The sequence below is a fragment of the Coturnix japonica genome, chromosome 5 (genome assembly GCF_054131305.1).
Source record: "Coturnix japonica strain WE chromosome 5, WE-NBRP24, whole genome shotgun sequence".
Lineage (NCBI taxonomy): Eukaryota > Metazoa > Chordata > Aves > Galliformes > Phasianidae > Coturnix > Coturnix japonica.
Genome location: NC_140667.1, coordinates 33,163,019 through 33,184,914, shown reverse-complemented (window position 1 = coordinate 33,184,914; position 21,896 = coordinate 33,163,019). Strand labels below are relative to the sequence as shown.

At 38.3% G+C, this 21,896-nt stretch overlaps 1 protein-coding gene across 9 annotated transcripts; it reads right to left on the bottom strand.

Moving 5' to 3' along the window:
- Nucleotides 1–244: 244 nt before the first annotated feature.
- Nucleotides 245–21,672, bottom strand: G2E3 (G2/M-phase specific E3 ubiquitin protein ligase). Of its 9 annotated transcripts, XM_085550427.1 has the most exons (18): nucleotides 21,608–21,672; nucleotides 20,460–20,515; nucleotides 19,188–19,233; nucleotides 17,799–17,896; nucleotides 16,976–17,093; nucleotides 15,839–15,940; nucleotides 15,223–15,347; nucleotides 13,626–13,791; nucleotides 12,575–12,681; nucleotides 11,225–11,341; nucleotides 9,670–9,791; nucleotides 9,431–9,563; nucleotides 8,661–8,786; nucleotides 7,274–7,584; nucleotides 6,377–6,558; nucleotides 6,018–6,190; nucleotides 5,389–5,588; nucleotides 245–2,847 (listed from the first exon to the last, which is right to left on the bottom strand). In XM_085550427.1, exons 5-18 carry the CDS (start codon nucleotides 16,979–16,981, stop codon nucleotides 2,615–2,617), a joined length of 2,103 nt encoding a protein of 700 aa, XP_085406553.1. In that variant the 5' UTR covers nucleotides 16,982–17,093; nucleotides 17,799–17,896; nucleotides 19,188–19,233; nucleotides 20,460–20,515; nucleotides 21,608–21,672; the 3' UTR covers nucleotides 245–2,614. The 9 variants fall into 9 exon arrangements, with proteins under 9 accessions (XP_085406553.1, XP_085406556.1, XP_015720447.2 ...); XM_085550430.1 differs by lacking the exon at nucleotides 8,661–8,786; XM_015864961.3 differs by lacking the exons at nucleotides 16,976–17,093; nucleotides 20,460–20,515 and adding an exon at nucleotides 18,366–18,480.
- Between the last annotated feature and the right edge of the window lie 224 nt (nucleotides 21,673–21,896).

The following is a 21,896-nucleotide window of genomic DNA, read 5'->3' as shown; positions in this document are numbered from 1 at the left end:
GCACAGCTAATGGTGGTGATTATGTCAAAAAATAGTGCTTCGTAGTAGACAATTTGCTCTACCAAACAGCATTAATTGTACTCTTTTTATCTGCTGTAGCCCCCACAGAAATCAACAGGAGGCATTACTTTGGGAGCAACCTACTCAGCATACGGAGCAAAAGCTAGCGCAACTAGAAGGAAATAGCAACAACACTTCTAGAACTAAAACCCACCAAACAAAACAAAAGCAGCAAAGATTCACATTTAAATTACCACGTTGTATTAACTCTTTATTGCACTTTCAAACATTTACACAACACTTGTCTCCCACAATTGAGTATTTCAACAATGATGCTACATCTGTCACATACAACATTGCTTGAAGCTGCAGCACTTCAGGCACTGATTCTGCAGTTGACTGCATTGGAGTTTTAAGTTTTTACACAGCTCTAATTAATTGCATGACATTCTAACAACAATAACTTTTAAACAGTTTATGCAAGTACAAAACTCATTTTTTTTTTTTTAATTTTTTTTAAACAAACAATATTATGATTATTACTTTTCCATATACACTAAGATAATTAAAAAAAAATATTAAACAATTACTCTAGGTAAAAAAAGGAAGTAAAACCTGAGTTGTAGAATGCTTTACTACAGAATAAGAATCAATATAAACTTTAAAAGCATATTTTGTAGCCTCCAGTCTCATGTGAATGAGATTTTGGTGTAATTCTTTAATACTATTTCTAAAAAACACATGTGGAATATGACTGAATTATCATAGAATCTTGGAATAGAATCATATAATGTCTTGGATTGGATTGGAAGGGACTCTACCATCCAGTTCCAACCCCCCTGCCAGGGGCAGGGCTGCCACCCTCCAAAACAGGCTACCCAGGGAAACACCAAACCTGGCCTTGAATGCCTCCAGGGATGGAGCATCCACACACTGTGCAACCTGTTCCAGTGACTCACCACTATCCAAGTAAAAATTTTCCTATTGAAATTAATGACTCAAACACTGCTCAGCATTTTAGTTTTACCCCCCAGAACTTTGCAATCTTCCAGCTGAGAAAAAAAGTAGAAACTGATATCAATTCCTTCTCATTTTGCAAAACATTTCTTTCACAAACCAATTTCAAATGCTGACAGCTTGTTCTAATTAAGCATCCTGTGCATAAGTGAAGGCATGGCCCTTAATCCTCTGATATCTAAAATATTTGTGTGGTTTTGAAGTCATATATGCTTTACTAAGAGAGCATACTAAAAACATGAGTACTAACCTAGTATTGCTTACTAGAAAAAAATGATCACCCTAGAAAATAGCTTATTTGCACAGATTCCAGAAAGAATTTGGGTGGAAAGGAGGAATGTTTGATGCAGAAATGGAGTTCTTTGGCCAGTCAAACATAAGACAAAGGTCTGTCATAAGACAGGGTCCCAAGGCCCTGACAAATCCTACAATACAGACATATCTATCTATATACATATATAGAATGGCCTTTTCTAGGGATGCAGTTTAAATTACCAAACTGACAGTAAAGAAAAATGTAATTCTGAAAAGAGATATGCATATGTTAAATACAATGTCATACTTTTTTTTCCCCTCCAGTTTAATAGTTCTAGCATCATTGTGGTAGAGATTTCACTACTTATCACTTATGGCTTAATGTTATTTATACAAATACTGCAGAATTAAAACATTTTACACAGATGCTTAAAATGCATCTAAAATTGGAAAGGAAGCATTTAGAATAAAAGCTAGAGAAGCATCAGGCACTAATAACAGGCTCGACTGTAGACTGCCTGCAATTCAAATAGCTTTAGTGCACATTCATTTGAAAATACTTCCATGGAAGAAAATTCAGTATCTTCTTCTAATAAGCACTTTATTTTGTATCTAGTTTTGAAGGATCACTTATAGTTGCATGTTAAAGATCTACTTCAAGCTTCAAATTATAGGTATAGTCATAACAGAAAAGGCTATCATAAAGCAGCAGGATCAATAAGGGTGCAAATGCCAAAGATTTTGTTCAATAGCAGAAACTCAAGTTCAGCCAGACTTTATTTCTTGCTCCTTTATTTTGCCTTGATCTTCTCTAAATTCTTGCATTTTAAAGTATTGAACACAACAGCCTAAACCTTAACCTTAATTGGCTTAAGAATCAAAGCATAAATGAATCAACATGAAAGCAGTTAACTGAAAATAGTAACTCAGAACTGAAACACTCATCAGTTTTACTTGAGACAAAACTCTAATGCTGTTACCTTAAAAAAAAAACCAACTGCTTTGACTGAAAGAAAAGTGTGTAGGAAATTGATAAAATGCTCCAGAGTTCAGTAACATCCCGTGTATGTCTAAAACAAAAATACCCATTCTAAATAAGACTGCTGGTTTGAAAAGCCGATTTCTAACCAAGGAGATGATTGAAAAAACACCACCACCCAAACCAACTGACTTTCGCCTGAAAACAGCTTTCCATTTTACAAGATTAGGAGTCCTTTCACCATATCTTTGCAGGACAAATGGTAAAAAGAAGAGTATACCAATAAAACATAAAAAGGCACCTTGCCAGTAGACACTCTCACAGAAAACTGGTTTCCAGTGATCGGTTTAGTAGCAAAAATATTTATTCTCTCATGCTTCTTAATGTGTTCCTGATAGCAAATTCCATTTTATTTTTAAAATTCTCGTACGTCCTTGTTATTGGGAGTTCTAAGCAATTAAGGAGTCTGTTTCCAATGGGATAATGTACAGGCAGAAATTTAACAGTAGGTTTAGGATCAAAACCAATAGGTGGTATAGAAAAACAACCAGTTGCGAAGAAGAGAATATCCTGTAATGTCACTATAGACTCACCACCTAAAAAAAAAAAAAAAAAAAAAAAGAAAGAAAAAAGAAAGAAAAAAGAAAAAAAAAACAAAGAAAAAAGAATTAGATTATATCAATAAATAATATATAAAAATATATATCAAATAATATATTTCACAATATATAAAAATATATATCAAATAATATATAAAAATTATATCAATTTTTACCCTTAAATCCTATCCCTCCATGTGCTAGAAGGGAAAAAATGAAATTAGGGAATCTATGATTAATATACTGGGTGAATGTTCAATACTATGGCCAAAGAGAAAAGACTGTAGCAAAACCAAAACACAACCAAACAAAAACCACCCACATAATCAATGTACCTTCTACAGGTACATTGGCCAGAAGAGACAGGCCAAAACGGGCATACCTACTTTGGTAAATTTAAAAGGAGAAATGGCTTCAACAGATGAAGAGAAAGCTGAGGTGCTGAATGAGTTCGTCACCTCGGTCTTCACTGGTGGCCAGGATTCTAGTCTTTTTCACGTCCCTAAGTCCTGCACCCCCATACCTCTACGTGGGGACCAAGGAGGTAAATCCCTCCCCACTGTAAGGGTAGAGCAAATCCGAGAGTGCTTCCTTAGACTGAATGAGTATAAGTCTATGGGGCCAGATGGCGTGCATCCCAGGGTTCTGAAGGAGCTGGCTGAGGTGGTTGCTGAGCCGCTCTCCATCATATTTGAGAAGTCGTGGCTGTCAGGTGAGGTCCCGGATGATTGGAGGAAGGGTCACGTCACTCCCATTCACAAGAAGGGGAGCAGGGAGGACCCAGGTAACTACAGGCCGGTGAGTCTCACCTCCGTGCCTGGGAAGATTATGGAACAGATCCTCCTGGACAACATGCTTGATCACATAAAGAACGAGCACGTGATCCGAGACAGCCAGCATGGCTTCACCAGGGGAAGGTCATGCTTAACTAATCTTGTGGCCTTCTATGATGGAGTGACGGCGTTGGTAGACGAAGGGAAGGCAACTGATGTCATTTACCTGGACCTGAGCAAGGCCTTTGACATGGTCCCCCATCACATCCTCATCTCCAAATTGGAGGGAAGTGGATTTGATGGGTGGACAACTAGATGGATAAGCAATTGGTTGAAAGGCCGCAGACAGAGGGTGGTGGTCAATGGCTCTATGTCCAGGTGGAGGCCAGTAACGAGCAGTGTCCCTCAAGTGTCTGTCTTGGGACCGGTGCTCTTTATCATCTTTATTAATGACATCGATGAGGGAACGGAGTGCACCCTCAGCAAGTTTGCTGATGACACCAAGCTGAGTGGTGCAGTCGATACAGCGGAGGGAACGGATGCCATTCAGAGGGACCTTGACAGGCTGGAAAGCTGGGCTCGGGTGAACCTAATGAGGTTCAACACGGCAAAGTGCAAGGCTTTGCACTTGGGCTGGAAGAACTCCAGGCACCTGTACAGGCTGGAAGGAGTTGTCCTTGAGAGCAGCTCTGCAGAGAAAGACCTAGGGGTCCTGATAGATGAGAAACTTAACATGAGCCAGCAGTGCGCTCTGGCAGCCCGGAAGGAAAATGGGATCCTGGGCTCCATCAGGAGAGGGGTGGTCAGCAGGGATAGGGAGGTGATTGTCCCTCTCTACTCTGCTCTTGTGAGGCCCCATCTGGAGTACTGTGTCCAGGTGTGGAGCCCTCAGTACAAAAAAGACATGGAGATTTTGGAAAGGGTCCAGAGGAGGGCCACAAAGATGATCAGGGGGCTGGAGCACCTCCCCTATGAGGACAGGCTGAGGGAGTTGGGTTTGTTCAGCCTGGAGAAGAGAAGGTTGCGGGGTGACCTCATTGCAGCCTTTCAATACCTGAAGGGAACTTACTCCCAGGAGGGGAGTAAACTCTTCGAAAAGGCTGATAATAGCAGGACACGGGGAAATGGTTTTCAGTTAAAAGAAGGAAGATTTAGGTTGGACGTTAGGGGGAAGTTCTTTACTAGGAGAGTGATTAGGTCCTGGAACAGGCTGCCCAGGGAGGTTGTGGATGCCCCGTCCTTGGAGGTGTTCAAGACCAGGTTGGACGGGGCCCTGGGCAACCTGATCTAGTAAATGTGTATGTTTGGTGGCCCTGCTAGGCAGGGGGGTTGGAACTGCATGATCCTTGAGGTCCCTTCCAACCCGGGTCATTCTGTGATTCTGTGTGATTCTGTGAATCTAAATACAAAAACAAAACTAAGTGTGCTTGCACTGTGAAAAATCTTAGGACATCAGAAGAGTTTTTTGATTGTTATTGGTTTGTGAGATTAGTTAATTCACAGCTGAGCCATAGAAAGGTGGTTAAATTTTCTTTTATAAACTGATCTCAAGTTTTACTATACATGGCAAATGGTTTCAGAAATTAGAATCTGTTTGGAAGAGGTGGTGAGGTGGAAAAAATAGGAAGTGGCAGTCAACTAAAAACTTTCCTCATCTTACTGCAGTAAACTCTGAAAAAATCAATCCCTATGTTTATCGGGGATTAAATGCCCAGGAATGGGGAATAAAGGCTGGGGCGCAGGGGGAAGGAAAGGGGTTACTCACCCTCCACATCTTGCAAATAACCCATCCAAAAATCAGCACCTCCAACTTCATTTACATCTGGTGAGCAATGGATTGTAAAGAGATCACAGAGAGCTTCTGCTGAAAGTTTTTCAGGTTTTTGGCAAAATAAGCTAGAGAAAGCAGTCGGATGCATTTCCATTTTCTCTAGCAGACCAAGAGTTTTCAAACCTTGCCTAAAACTAAGAGAAAGAGAGGGGAAAATAAAACCAAACAAACATGCATCAGAAAGCTGGTAAGTAACTAACTGTACTCTTACCATCCTTAGTTTATTAAAAATACAAACCCTAAGTCTCTACATTTGAATAACTATGAATTACAACTGAGCAGATCTAGCAAACTGTAGCAAAGACCTTTGCACTACAGCTGTCACCCTGCCCCCTTCATTATATTAAAGGACTGCAACTAAGTAGCAGAACAAACTAGGTTATCAAATACTTGCAACAAAAATTAAACAGATATGTAACTGTTTCAGTCCTTCAGGTAAATTACCAAACTAATATATTTCATTCATTTAAATGGAAAATTCACAGACTTGCGAAATTTAGTAACATATATTAGTTTCAGTGTGAAAAATAAAGGGAGCTTAAAAATTCACAAACAAAACAAACCTTTCTAAGGGTGAAATAATTCTTTTGATTACATGATGGATCAGTAAGTCATTCACCAGCACATCCTTATCACCCAAAGCTGTTATGGGTCTTAAACATTCAGCAGCAGCAAGGAAGTCATAGCAGTCATGCACAGTCGACTGTAGGCTGGACAGACTCTCTGAATATTTTATCTGCATCAAAAATAAAAGTAAGAATTTGTTTACTTCGTGCCCATATATGTATAAACACACATTTTTAAGAGGGGGGGGGAGTGAGAACGAACATTTTAATTTGAACTGAAGTTGTATTTTATAAGCTCTTCTTCATATCCAAATATACTTACATGGGAATTCTCCAGTAAGTTTAGATTTAATTACCTTTTTTATTGTCTGCATTACACCAGCATCAGCAACATCATCCAAATTTGGCTTCACATTCTCTGGACCATAGACAAGACAATCAAACAGTGTTTTGGAAAAGAAACCAGGAGATGGGCCACCATGAACTAGAGAAACAGCAATCATTTTGCCAGCTTCAAAATACAGGTTCTCTTTTAGAGCTGCAAATGAAACAGAATATGCTTTACAATGTATCCCTACAATAATTTATGATTTTTTAAAATTAAAGACTCAATTTAATTCAATCTTATTACATAAGTATATGGAGCACTAGAGGTTTATCATTTGCTGTTGCCTGAGATAGTAAAAGCGGTAGTTTTTTTTACAGTTCTTTTACTGTAACTTCTCCAGCTGGCGTTGAGACTGGAGGATCTAACTACAATTTCCATTTTGTATCCAATGCATATTTAATTATGAAACACAAGAACTCAAGGTGGCTTTGGATCTTTAGAGATAAATGTTCTAGAAATTTCAAGGAAACCAAAATAAGTAACAGGTAGAGGTTCGCTTACAGAGAACAAGACCCAAGAAGTTTGAAGTCCACTAACATGCTGTATTTTTCTCCTGACAGTTATCAACATTTAAAATAAAGGAACACTTGGTGAGCTGGAAAAGCCAACAGTAGTGAATTTAAGCGTTTACAATTCCAGTCTCTCCAACTTTTAAAAGTGAAAACCAAAAAAACAACAAAACAAAAAAAAAAACCCAAAAAACCAAAAACAAACAAACAAACAAAAAAAACCACACAAAAAACCACCCCAACAAAAACTATTTCTATACTTTCAGGGCTACCATGAATTAACAATCACACAGGCTGAACATTCAAAAACCTTTAAAGTGATACAGTTCTTCATTCTGAAAAAAGCATTTAATTACCTTTAGGGTCAATCGACAAGTTCTTTGCAGAAGAGCCCTCAAACAATGATGAATTCTGAATATGAAGCATTAGTAACTGGAAAAAAAGGTGTTTTGACCCAATAAGAGAATCTGTTTTTATTCTATTTTTGCAGTTTGTGAACTTCACTTCAATGGTGTTTGTAGGTCTGAAGTTACGCTGTCTAAATCCTTTTAAAGCACTCTTCCAGATATTTTCTGTATTGATGTTAAGCCTTGTGGTTTTCGTATTAATTTGTTGCGTTAACTCCTCCAGTATATTAGAAGCTTCCTTTCTTTTCACTCTTAAATGCCTACAAAAAAATTGCATATGTTTCCAGATCAAATCTCTGATTCCTGAAGAACAGGTTTTTACAGACAGCAACCTAAAATCTTTCAAAGAAAAACCTCTAAACATTTCAGTACATTTAGGTACTGTCTAATTATACCAATAAAACATTTGGAGTAGATTCCTAAAATTTTAACTCTGGAGTGGCAAAATACTTTAAGCTATGACCAAGAGTTAGGAAATAAAAAAGGGTAAAACTAACTACCTTGGCATAACACGACTGGTTTCCTGATTTCAGTTACAACAATGAGGCATCAAGAAACTCTCATATTATTATTCTATGTTTGAACAATGCAGAACAAGTGAGAAATTGAAGAGTGTACCATGTTTTGCTAGAGTTAGAATACTGAACTATTAGCTAATATACATCTTTGTCACTATGATCAAAAATGCATTTGGGTAGAGGAGGAAAAAATGTTTAATTCCCATATTACTGCACAAGCTACATTTTAAACTGACACCAAAACTACTTAAAAGTGCACTCTGCACTGGAAGTAACTGGTTCTTTCATGAAAATTTGTGGCACATACAGGTAGAACTCACATGTACAAGCATTTTTGTACCCTTGAACTGAATATTCTCTGTTAAAACATGTTACCTTACCTCTGACTTTAGCAAAATGACAAGCAACCCTTACGGTGTAAACGCAAAAACACTAAAAATTCAGGATGCTTAATTTTAAGGATGCAATTAGAATTCTTTTACTCCTTTGTCTCTTTCACAAATGGCTTGCCATGCTTCCTTAAGAGCAAATATATATTTTCAAGTTTTGATCACCTTGCTATCTTGCCTAAAAATAAACAGTAGGTTAAGATTCTTCCTTACCTGTCATCTAGCATTTGAAAACAGCAGAGGGCATTATAAAGTTATGTCTTCAGTGTACTCACTCCATCATTTCAGTGACTATATTCAAACATACAGCCACATACACTTAACTACCATACATAAAAACACACGCAAGCACACCATGTTGTGCAGGAAATACTTATAAAGTCATGTGCTAGATTTCTTTTTGATGTACAAAAAAAGGGAAGAAAATACTTTTTCCTTAGGGAGTAGTTCCTGTTTGACATCAGTGGAGATAAAGATATTGCCTCTCTATTGGATGTTGGAAGTTCTAGGAGTGAGCAGGGTGACAAGTTGTTCTGGCACATTATCTTTGGTGATCTATAAGCAAAAAGTACATTAATAGCTACAACCAAAGAATACATAATCACTTCTTAGTTGAAGGTAGCAATATAGTTTTCCCACTGTTTCAGTGCCAAAAACTCATTTGTTGACTCAGTCAAATGAAGTCCACCACTGCCTGAATTACAATTTTACAAAGAATTCAGTGTTTTATTATGAGACGGTTTTAAGATCAGTTTTAAGTTGCATCCTACATAAGAGATGGAAGTCCTGATTCTACAGTCTTTGGAAATTTTTATTACTGCAGAAGAAAACAAGATTTATAAATGATGTCAGTAAACTAGATTTCCAGCAAACTTAACACTGTAAGATACCAGTAAAGAACCTTAGCTTTAACTTTTGCCCCTTGTACATACAAAGTGACCTCTTAAGTTTTAAAGATTCCTTTTATAAATGTCTAATTTAGTCAGACTAAGAACTGGTTTACATGCCATCCAACATGAATTACTGTAGCAAACTTACAGAGTTCATAGCTTACTCAGAAAACCGCAGTCACAAAACTTTGTGTTCAAACTCGAGTACTTTGCATATCAGTATATAAAATCTCTCCTACAAAATAAGCCATTACCTCCCTGTGTTTAAATATTATTTTATGCTACAATCTCTGCTATAAGATTACACACTGGAGAAGACAGCTGCGTTGAGATCCAGGTGACTGGCGGGGGAGCTTTGGAGATGGTTCTTCCAGCAAACAAGTTGTGCCATCCATCTTTTCAGAGGGAGCCAAAGAACGCGATTTCCGCTTTTTGCATTTCTCTGCATGGTGAAATATATCAAGATAATCAATTTGCTAGCTGTAAAACACGTGCATGTACTATTAAAAATTACCATTAGCAAGTTGCCATCACATTCATAACATTACCTTTTGCAAAGATGCTTCTGCATTCTATACACTCCCAGTTTTGATCCCATGATTTTAAGGATGAACAGGCCAAGTGAGTTCCACGGGAACCACAAGACTGACAACGCTTTATTTCCCACTTACTAAAATTAAAAATTTATTTTAGAATTATACAGAAGAATGAGACTGATGAAAGAACATTAAACAGTAAAATTCAACAGTAAATGTAATCGAGGCAGTAAATTCACAAGGCATAATCCAGCAATCTGGTAAGACTGTAAATCATAAAGGGGAACTTCTTCAGACAATATGTACTCAGTTCCTAGATGCAAAGAAAATCAATTATCTGTGTTCTAGTTTCATGTATTAAGTGCCTATGAGTGGATGTGCTCCCAGCGCTGCCTTGAAAGTTAATAGCTTGCTGCCAGTATTTTGTCCTCAAGCTGACAGTCAGCATTCTCAATATGAAGACCTGAAGTTTAGCTTTCCAAAATGTCGAGTTCCATATCTGTTGAGGAAATTATCTGATTATTTTTACACATTCAATAACACACTTAATTACTGCCATTAATGAAGAATCTGCTAGAGTTTTGACTACATTTATTCACATTTGCTTGAACATACTATAATATAACAACATGACTAATACTAGTTCAAACACTGGAGGCCAAAAGTTACAATTCTTGATAGTTCTGAAATGTACATATACCAAGAATGAACCAAGTGAAGCTTGACTAAATCTCCACTAAGTAAACTTAAAACACCTATGGGGAAAAATCTGCCACAAAACATCTTCAAAGTAGAGGCACTGCCTGACATTTGAGTATACCCATCCCAATGAGAACAGATATGCTATACAAGGCAATTAAAAAGAACACATAAAATGAACTTAATCAAAAGTTAAGCAAGTGGTAGAACCAAATAACACCATTCACAATATCACTCAGGCCTCCATAAGATATTAGCAGTATTCTAGTCATCTGCATGCAAAGGAACAGCACATAGCCTTTCTTTCAGGCTACGGATTTTAGAACCATCCCCCATCAGTAAAAGGAGAAGAAGAACCACCAGCAGAAAGACTTATCTGTTCAAAACCCCATTTGTAAAATATCAGCTAATTAAATAATTCAAATGCCTGGTTGTCACTTGAGAAATAGATTTTATAGGCAGATCTTATTTTGTTTAATTTTCACCTAGTTAATACTTTAATAAGTTTCTTGTAAAGGCATTAAGTTATTAGATGCAGTTAGTAAATTAAGCCATGAATAAAAGATGTAACATTTACCTTAGGCACATGCTATTCCATTTTTGTAAATACACAAATTCTACTATAGCTTCTCTTTGAAATGAGAATAGAGATAACTGATAATAGATAGGACTGGCTTTTATAAGCTTATGAAACTCGAGAAATCAGGTATTTAAATATTGGTATTACCCAGAATAAAATAAACTTTATATATAAATAGAGCGTTGACTTGAAATTAAAACCCAGTGCTGAAAATACTACAGCTTTTATGTTTTTTAATTTTTAAATAAAAGTCCACCCCAAATTATCTTCCTACAAAAACTGCCATACCTATCAGGTTTGTTATAGTCTCTTCCATTCTTGCAGAGACATCTTCTAACGTCACAATGTTGATAACACTGCAGTAGGTCTTGATAAGCGTTGTCTTCAAGTTCCCAAGATGCATCCCTCAAAGAAGGCAGAGAGCCTGCTATTACAACTTTGTTTCTGATTATTTAAGTGCGTTATTTCATCTTTTGGAAAATGTGTATGTAATATCCATGTGAAATGTTCCAATTAGGTAACATTTTAGGCAACAACAACTAGAGGAGGCAAAATAAAAAAAGCCTAGGATGAAAGAGAATTAATTGATGTCATTCAAGATACTACCTACAAAAGATCCCCTAAGTCCATAATGTTCACCTGATTTGTATTACTGCTACCACCTCACTATCTAGCCCACACAACCTGACACCAAATACACTTTTTTTCTTTTCAATTTCCTTTACCACTTTTTTAGATTCTCACAGCAGAAACACACTATAGTTATTATTCAATATCCAGGGAAATCCTGAAGTAGGAATAACAAAAATACTATTGTAAATACAAACGGACAGACTGTTCCTGTGAAATGTTGCTTTGACTGAAGTGCTTCTTTATTTTTGTATGACCTTGGCATGTATTTGCTCTGTTTTGTATTACTCTGCTTTCTCGCAGCAGACAGAGGTGCTTGTTCTGGCAATTTACTCAAAATGCTGTTAAGAAAAACAAGACAGTATTTTCCAAGCCATGAAGACACATTTCATCACATATTCTGACACTTATCCTCTCTAAAATCTGGAGCTTCTGTTTCAGAGAATTAACAGTAGTCTCAAAAGATGCTAATAGTTAAAGAATAATTCTTTCAATAAAGAAAAATTCCCATCACCTTGTCTTATTTGGGGCCCCAGCAAATGGTAGAAACTTAAGAAAAAGCAGCCCAGAATTTTAGAATCAGTCCCTGAGGAGAAGCATATGGCTAAGAAATCGATGGACTATATCACTGTTTGGGCAACAACTCAGATTAAGAACTTTGATAACAAATATTTTCTCATCTATCTCCACATTAATGTCAAATAATCATATTTAAGAATTGTTTTAATTTTTTAGGCAGATCCCCTAGTTTATTTAACATTACATTGCAACATTAAAAATGACTCTCCAGAGCTTCCTGCTCAATGTCTAACTAATCAAGCTTTTGACAATTTTGCTGTGTAACTAGAAGGAAACGTGCTACTTCTTACCAAAACATTTCTACCACGGAAGGTAGACCTGAAGTTTCACTGATGTAATTCTATAGAACAGCGATAAAAAAAATTGAAGTTTCTACTACTTATCAAAGTATGCTTGCATAAAGAAGTGATTATTTACCAAATTACTTACTTCTCTGGAATGTGTATGCCCATTCTCAACATTTCTTTCTGAAATTTGTCCTTGTTATTACATACTGCGCACCTAAAGAAAAATATCCCAGCACTCAAAGCTTGATACTGTGAAGGGAAAAAAAAAAAAAAAAAGAAAAGAAAGAAAGAGAAAAACAGAAAAACAGAAAACCAAACCAATTATTGAATTATATTGTCACTAAGAGATTGGTTATGTGTTGTCTTGATATCTCTACCGTTAGCATCCTAACACAGATTTTAGCTCTGATTACAGTCATGATGTCATTTTAACTTGAAGCAAATGCTATTTTGTCCTCCTTTAAAGGACAAATGTACAACTCCGGTGGCCTTTTATGATGGAACAACAGCACTGGTAGACAAAGGAAGGGCAACTGATATCAAAGACCTTAAATAAGTCCAGGTACAGGACACAGCCCTACACCACATCTTATGTCTAAATTGGAAAGGGATGAATTTGAAGTGGCAACTACTCAATGGATGAACAAAAAAAAGTTAAAAAAAAATAAAATAATAATCAGTAGGACTGTCACAGTCAGAGGGTTGTGGTCAAGAGCTCTACGTCCAGGTGGAAATCAGCAATGAGTAATGCCTCCCAGGGGCCAGTCTTGGAACCCGTCCTCAACATCTTTATCAATGACCGAGGCAGTGGTTCAGTAGGTTTGCTGATGACAATAAGCAAAATGATGCAGTTGATACAACAGATGGGACACCATCCAAGGCAACTTGGACAGGCTTGAAAAGTAGGCCCACAGGAACCTTATGAGGTTCTACAGGGTCAACTGCAAGGTATCCAGGATTGCCCCACCCTAATATCTATATAGATTACTAGAAACCTCCTTGAGGGCAGCCCTGCACAGAAGGACTTGGAGTTGGGTCCTACTGGACCAAAAGCTGGACATGAGCCAGCAGTGTGTTTGCACACTATCACCAAATAATTTTACACGATTTTAAGCAGCTGTTTGATTATTTTTAAAAATCAGACTGTGATTTCCATGGATGCAAGGGAAAAAGAACATAAGAACCTGTGTTACCTGCAAGCATTCTCGATGAAACCAAGTATTTTTACAACAAGGACTTCTCAACACACTGTACAGTGGAAGATGTTCAACCGAATCCAGGCATATTGTACACTGTGAAGGTTCTCTGGAGTCTTTATCCGAAAAGATTTGAACTGGCTTATGTTCCCAACAGTAAGATCTACAAACGATAACAAAAGGTCCCCTCAAAAAATATTTTAAGAACTTTCTTCATAAAAATAGGAGATAACAAAATGAACTTCCTAACACATCTATTATTCACAAATAAATACACTATTAGGCAAGATGAAAGGCAAAGAAATTGTTTAAGGCACCAAGGCAACAGAATGGAAGAAACACACTGCCAACTTATACCTGTTATAAAATGAAAATGACATATTCCTGTCTGAAATGTCTATTTCATTTGGTCCAAATATTGTTCCTGTCTACATCAATGCACGATGCACAGGAAATAAGCAGGAGAAGTTGGAGGCCAGTGTACAATCAGAAAACTATGACCTAGTTACTACAGCACAAACACGGTGGGACAAAAATTGCACAACTGGGGCACAAGCTTTTCAGAAGAGACAGGGAAGGCAGGGAAGGGCAGAGGAGTTGCCCCCTATGTTAAGAAATTGACAGATTGTAAAGAGATGCCTCTAAAATAAACAGCCACAATAAAGTTGAGAGCTTGTGGGTTAAGTTTTAGAACCAAAACAAAAAAACACATCTGATGGATAGAGAATACTAAAGGCCACCTGATCAAGGAGAGCCTGTTGATTTGGCATCTCTGCTTCAACTTCAAGAAGCATCACACTCACATGCTCTCATTCTGATGAGAGATCTCAACCACTCAAATGGATGTCTGCTGGGAAAGTGACAAGGTAGGCTGCAGGTAATCCAGTAGACTCCCAGAGTCTGCTGAGGACAAATTCTCAGAACACATAAGTAGTGGACAGACCAACCTGCAGAGAAAGACCTGGTACTGGCCAATGCAGAGGGGATCATTAAGGAGGTTAAGATAAGAGGCAGACCAGGACATAGCGACCATGCCCTGGTTGAATTTGTGATCTAGAGGAACTTGGGCCAGGCAAGGAACAGAATCAGGACCCTGAACTTCAGAAGAACATGAAAACATAATCAAACACACAAGTTGCAAAGATGACAGTAAAAGAGCATAAAACCTAACATTTGACACTAAATTAATTTCTTCTGCAATCAAATCGCAAATAAGTGGACCTAGAAGTTTTGTTTGGAAACACAATGTAATGGCTTTTAACGTACAAGCAAAACAAACCAAGGGAAGGAATAAGAAGAAATCGCTATTTCCACACACAGGAGGCAGACATACAAAAAAACCCCAAAACTATACCCCAACCATTTTACTTCTTTAATAGTGATGGAAGTTTACTTTATACATACTTTTTAATGCAATGTACTTGCTTGCTTTTCACATCAAGATTTTTTAAATTTTCTCAGATAATTAACATAATTTGTAGTTCATACAGACTATTCAAAGGTGGCAAATGAAAAAACAAAGGATCTCCAGTCTAAAAAGAACTGAGAACAACAACAACAAAACCCCAAGCCAACACAAAATCCCCAAACTTACCTGAAGTCTTCCATGAACTGAAAAACACATTCCTTTTGTAGCCCACAAGGAAAATGGTAACTTCGCTTACATTTGGGAGCCACACAACCAATTGAAGCACCCTTTTTCCTGCAGATATTACACGCCTGGGAAGGATATGTTAAAGAAATAAAAACTTTAAATATCTGAAGCAAAATAACTACTTCTGTATGTTTTACACATATTTCAAAGACAAGCTACATACTTATTTAATATAATTAGGTTTTGTTTTGTATGTAACCTGCAAGCTGAAATGCAAATTATTCTATTGGTAGTTAATTTAGTTGCATCTATAGAATTGCAGCAGATGAGTCTGAGACTCTGTATAATGTCATAAGGGATTATAAGAAATGCTTTGCTCTCATTAGTTTATCTACAACACAAGGGAAATAAAAATATTAGCAAATTCTGCAAGATTTATCATCTCTTTGACTCCCAAGAACCTAATACCCTCGTTGTTACTGAAATGTAAAATTCAGATGCTTGAATGGGTTCAGCACATTGCTTGTTGGCAAAAATAAACCCCACAGATGACACTACATATATGCATAATGAAACACTACTCTTTCTTCCCTTATAAAAAACAGATCATTCTTACCAGTCTTGCAGCTCTGTTGACCTCTTTCCTAATATCTTCGACCAAAAATCCATCTACACCTTCATCTTCTCCCCCTCTCTGCCAAATGCCACTTGACATCAACTACAAAAACAAATTAATTATTTAAACCACTCATCTACCTAAAGACTTGGAATTATCTACACTGTATAGTCAAGTAGAAAAGACAAATTTAGTCAAAGCTCACATATAAACATTTGTCAGAGTAGAACAGCCTCTTTCTGGCCCCCAATTCACTGCTATTTGTCTGCCACAACTAACTCATATGTCCAAGTACTGATGCTGACGATATAGCACATAACATTTATATGGGCGCATGATTATAAAAGTAATTCAAAGCATCTATGCTTTATATGATATACATCTGACCCAAAACAACAGGGAACAGTAGCCAGTAATATGAAAATAAAATAATGATACTGTGAAAATGTTTATGCCATCCTGTAAAGCCCAAGACGGGGTCTTATTTTCCATCCCAAAACATGGGGCCTACTCAGATAACTGTCAAGCAATTGCTTTCATCAAGCAAATTTTCAGAAGAAATGAAATGAAATTAGTTCAGTTACTGTGAATGACAATTTTGTTGGAAAGACAATTAAGCACAGTAGGAAGTATCTGTGCTGAAATGCAACCTCAAAAGAAAAGTAATTCACATTAAAGGAGAAGTAAACAAGAACAGAATCCGGTATTACAGCAAGTCATGAGAGTTTGATGATAATTTAGAGTAAATAGTTATCTCATAAGGCAGTTACACCACAGACTTCAAGTAAGTAGATGGATTAATAACTTCAGATTGGAAAGAATCAAGGAGGCATCACATCAAGTTATAGTTTCCACAGAATAGAAATATATATCTCAATACAGCATTGGTTTTTAACCACACACTTTTAGTTGATATTTTTAGTCTAATAAATGTTTCATATTTTTTAGTCTAATAAATGTTTCATAGCAAAAACAATTAAAGATATATTTCCAAATGTGAGACATTTGGCAATGAAAAATATGCACCACTAATTGGCCTCTTTCTAGATCTTAATTTGCATGATAGTCTACAAGAGAACTACAAGAAGCTTCTTACAAATAAATAACTTATAAGTTAGTCATTTGATGCTACAGCACCTTCATAATATCAGTGTTGCAAGCACGCAAAATCCTAGCTGTTCTGCTCCACCAGGAAAAGGTGCTTCTTCTGCCTTTTCATTGGGCTGTACGTGGCACAAGACTATCATAACCAAACCTAGAATTATTTTCAACTGATTAAAACTGATTTAAGAAAAACTGTCTTTACATTACTTCAGAAAACCTCCACTCTACCTTATCTTTTAAGGGTTTAACATCCAAACCATTAATCATCTGCAGAGACTTGAAGTTTAGTTTGAAAAGTAGCATTAAACAGAATTTTAATCTTGGAAATGATAAATTTGGCAAATATTGAAATACAGTATATAATATCCATAACTTTGTGCTACTCAAACTTTTACTCAGTAGATACTTTAGTTGTGAAAAATGAGTAGGCTTCATCTTACTAAATTGAAAACAAGGACTATTTAAGTGACAACAACATCCTACATGCTGACAAGAGATAAGCTCACACCCAAACACAAACTAACGATAAACATGAATAAAGATGAAAACTTTTCCCCACTTACTCCACAAAGGGGGAAATCCTCACATTTCACGTTTTGACACTAAGTTTCTTTTCATAAAAGTGAATATATAGGTGCAGTCTGTTCTCTTTCTCTTCAGGTATACCTTTTTTGCTACAACAGGTTGGGAGAATATACTAAGTAACTCATTGCAATGTAGCAGTTGGCAGGTACAAGCCTTCAGGGCTACAATACTGACAGTAAAGTTTGACAACAAACTGTTTAGCCCAGTTGTAGCTATTTAATACTTGTCATACTTCCTATTAATACTAATAATACTACCACGACATACTTACCAAACAGTAATTATGAAGAGTGAGATTATATTCTACATAGGTCCTTTTTTCCCCATACTTTTCAGGGCAGTTATCTGTCCATCCACAGAGAACACAAGCTAAAACACAGAATCATGTTTAGGATCAGCAAGTCCTGGAATCAAGACCAAGTAGTTACAAAGCAGCAACTTATTGCTTTTAATCACATGCATCCTCAAGTAGCTCACAGGGTAAAGGACATTAGGTAGGTAATGGGAAACTTAGAAATGGCAAACTGTGACCAAGGGACAGTCAGAGAGGGGAAGAAGGCCTGACTGCACAAAGGGTTAAACTGGCTGAAAGCAAGAAGCTATGGCATCTGATGCTGAAGCAAGTGTAAAGAGTGAGAAGGCATCTTTGCAGGACTGTTTACAGTGGTAGAGATCTGTCCACTGCATAATTCATTACATTTGATTTTTATACTTCAATACAAACTTTTATTTGTCTCAAGTCGTCCAGTAACAATTATCCATTAATATCCCTGTCTCAGAGAAATACTGAATTCAACAGTAAACAAAGAAGTAATGAAGTCTACTATTTATTCCTTACTTCCTAGCATGAAAATACTCCACAGGTTCCACCTGCCCACTGATTTGGGAGAGGGCTATCGCCAAAGCAGACTCAGAAGATTTTGCTCACAACCAAAACGTTCTTCCCTGAACACCTGCAGAAAATTATTAGGCAGCCAACACTGTGCAAGTCCATGAAATATATGACATCTAATGTTTTTAGAACAATACACAAAGATGTCACCATATTAGAATTCATGAAGGCTTCTTTGTATTTCTATGTGATAATTTTCATGAAGAGAGTTAACAGTATCCTGACTGCCAAGTTATAAGCAATACTTTAAAAGCATATTAGTTTCAAAACATTTAAAAGCTTGAGATATCGGTGTCAACCAAAGCCTTGAGAATCTCCCCATTTCTGAAGTTCCAAGCCCATCAGGATACTTGAGCATGAATAGGCAGGGAGTATCTTCCCTTCAACTCTCAACAGATATATAAAATAGATTTTAATTACACAAACATCAGGAACAATCACAGTAGTGAGAAGAAAAGAGATGCTGCTTCAGAGTAATAAAGTGTCCTGGATGACAGATCTCAAACAGCTGGGTGAGACTTGGCACCCGAATTCCCAAAGTTACTTTCTCAAAACATCTGCAGAAAAGACTTTAAATATTCCAATTATAGCAAAGAAATCCAAGGAGGTTAACAAGTTATTTCTTTTTCATTCCAAGGCAAGTGGTTCCCAACACAACTTGATTACACAAAACACACCTGCTCTTTTAGACAAACTAAAGCAATTTATAATTGATATTCTATATGCAGACTAAAGACTTACATAACTAGCTGATTAAACCTTACTTACGTGGGCTTTGAACGTCATTCTCACTCATTCTACTGAGTTCTTCAAGCTGTTTATCATGAAAAAGAAATGATGAGTTAATACTTCTAATACATCAAGAATTAACATAATGTACCACTGTTACAGTTTATTAAAAAAATAATAATCGCAAAGCTCAGTAAAGTTCTTAAAATGAAAACAAGAACAAAAGAACCAGTATTAGGATTCAGCTGTTATAGTGAGAGATGGAAGTTGAAAAAGAAGGATGCAGAGTAAATACAGCCATGCCACTGGAACACGTGTTGGTTATTTCCTCAAAATACCAGCAACGTATTTCCTCTTTTGAAAGTAACTAGCTGCTGAATTGGAATTTTATACATTGACATAATTGTACGTTCATAGTTATTTTCAACATCAACAATAATGAAGTAATGAGGAATTCTCCAAGGAGAACTATGGCAGCGGCAATGACTCCTGCTCAAATAGAGACAGCATTAGCAGAAGGAATTTAGGAGAAAAAACTGGTAGAGGATAGATAATGGATGTAGTTCTTAACTGTTCCCAGGACCTTATTCAAAGAAATCCTGATCAAACACTAAAAAAAATAATGCAAGGAATCCAAACCAGACAGGTACGCAGGGGAATCGGCACAGGGCAGAACTACGTATTTCACATTCTGAAGCAGAGTATTCCATTTGGAAACTCTGACCTGACCTAACCTGCATTTCTTCCAAAGCACAACATACTCCTAGAAACCAGATCTGCAGGAAACATTAACACAGATAGGTAGGGAGCTGGCCTAGCCTTCCCTGTGTTCCACAATTCCTGGACTACACGGAGGTGAGTGGCTCACGAAGAAAGTAAAGGTAATGTGTTTCTTCAAGTTAGTCCCAAGAATACTGCTCTTCCTCTAGTGCAAAGCTGAAGCCATACACAACTTGTAAACACACCACTTGCCTTTTCTCAGTATCTGGGGAATGCTTTGGGTGAGATTTGCAAAGCAAACAAGGCAGGACAGTTGCCCCCAGGTCCACACTTGACCTCACAGGAGGGTGCACAACCTCCTGAATCTGTGCCAAGGGAACAAGGAGGCAGCTGATAAAGTCCATCTGCAAACTGGAAGCCTGATAGACTCTAAGCTATCAGAGCTTTGTTATTTATTGTTTTGTTTGAACAGTCCTTACACAAACTTTTACAAATACAGCACTGCAGCCATGTGGTTGAAGTTGCAGGTAAGACGTGGTATCAAGCAGCAAGAAAGAAAGAAAAATGGATGGCAGAAGTCTTGGGTCTGACCTTTGGTCTATGCCACTGCCATTAAACATGAACAAAATACTTCCACAGGAGGTAGTCTAAAATGAAAATAAACACCATTGTAATCAACATAGGTTATGGCAAGTGGCAATTATATAAAAAAATAAAGACATTGGATTAGGGACAGAGTGAGAAGAAAACGCAGCTTATGCATTTTTCCTGTTCTCATCTTACTGCCAGTTCTCACAATTCAGAACCTACTACAGGGTAATGCAGCCAACAAACCCTCCACATAAAACCACACAAGACCGGTTTTACACCTTTCGTATTGCACAGAGCCATACGAAGAGGAGAAAGCACGTTTGGCTGGAAACAAGCAAAGCTCCTTCCCCACTCCCCTTTGTGCTGGTTCCAGCAAAACCAACAATGCTGTTAACCCTCTCCGCATCCCTCGCACTCCTACAGGGAACTGAGCCCTGCAGTTCTGATTGCAAGTCAAAGGAGATGCTAAGTCGGAATCCATAAAAAGGGCTCACACGTGGGTTCCCCAGAAATAAAGGGATCTCGTATTAGTCAATCTGCAGGACAGGAACACATTATCACCCACTGTTTACAAGAATGAAAATGTAAATAAAACATTTATTTGGGCTTCCAAATGTCAGTAGTTCTGCACAGCTCTGTGAGGGTGGATTTCAGGTACCCAATTGGAGTACGAACAAAGCTGCAAGGAACCCCTCGGCCTGTGCTCTCTGCATTTATACACGACAGAGCTCGCGGTTCGTACCACAGCACAGACCCACCGCACATCAAGGAAATGGAACTCTGCGCCCCGCAGGAACTCATTCCCGGCCGCAACACGCTTCTCTCCGGACCTCAGACAGCTGAAGGCTCGACGGGCAGCGCGGCGCTGGGCCAGGCTTGGCCGCACCGCCTCCCCTAATAGCAGCGCGGCAGTTCCGAGGGCCGCCCGCTCCCCACACACAGGCGGCGGCTGCCCGAGGCGAAGGGCCGGCACCGCGCCTCCACGCTCCGCTCGCGGGGAAGCAAGGAGCTCCCGTTCTACAGGCTGTGCGCTTTAAATCGCCCTAGCGCCCCTCACCCTGCTTTCACCGCGCCTCTTTACACCCGGCAGCATCACGAGGCCGGCGGCAGCGAGGCGAAGGCTTCAGCCCGCCGAACATGTTACTCACCCCGAAAGCAGCGCGGTCCACAGCGAGTCCCGACGGCGGCGGCCCCGGCTGGAACCACCCGCGATAACTGACGGACAATTCAAACCCCAACATCCGCTGCCGTACCGGAACTCGGGATCCCGCCCCTCCCCCCGCCCACCAGCCGTTGCGGCGGCTCTCGGGCACCTCGTCGGTTCGGCGGGAGGAGACTCGAGATGTCGGGAAGCGGCGCTGGGTTGGGGCTGCCCAGGGGGGTTGTCAGCGGCAGAGCCCTGTGCTACGACCAGTGTCGGGGAGCGTTTGCGGCGGG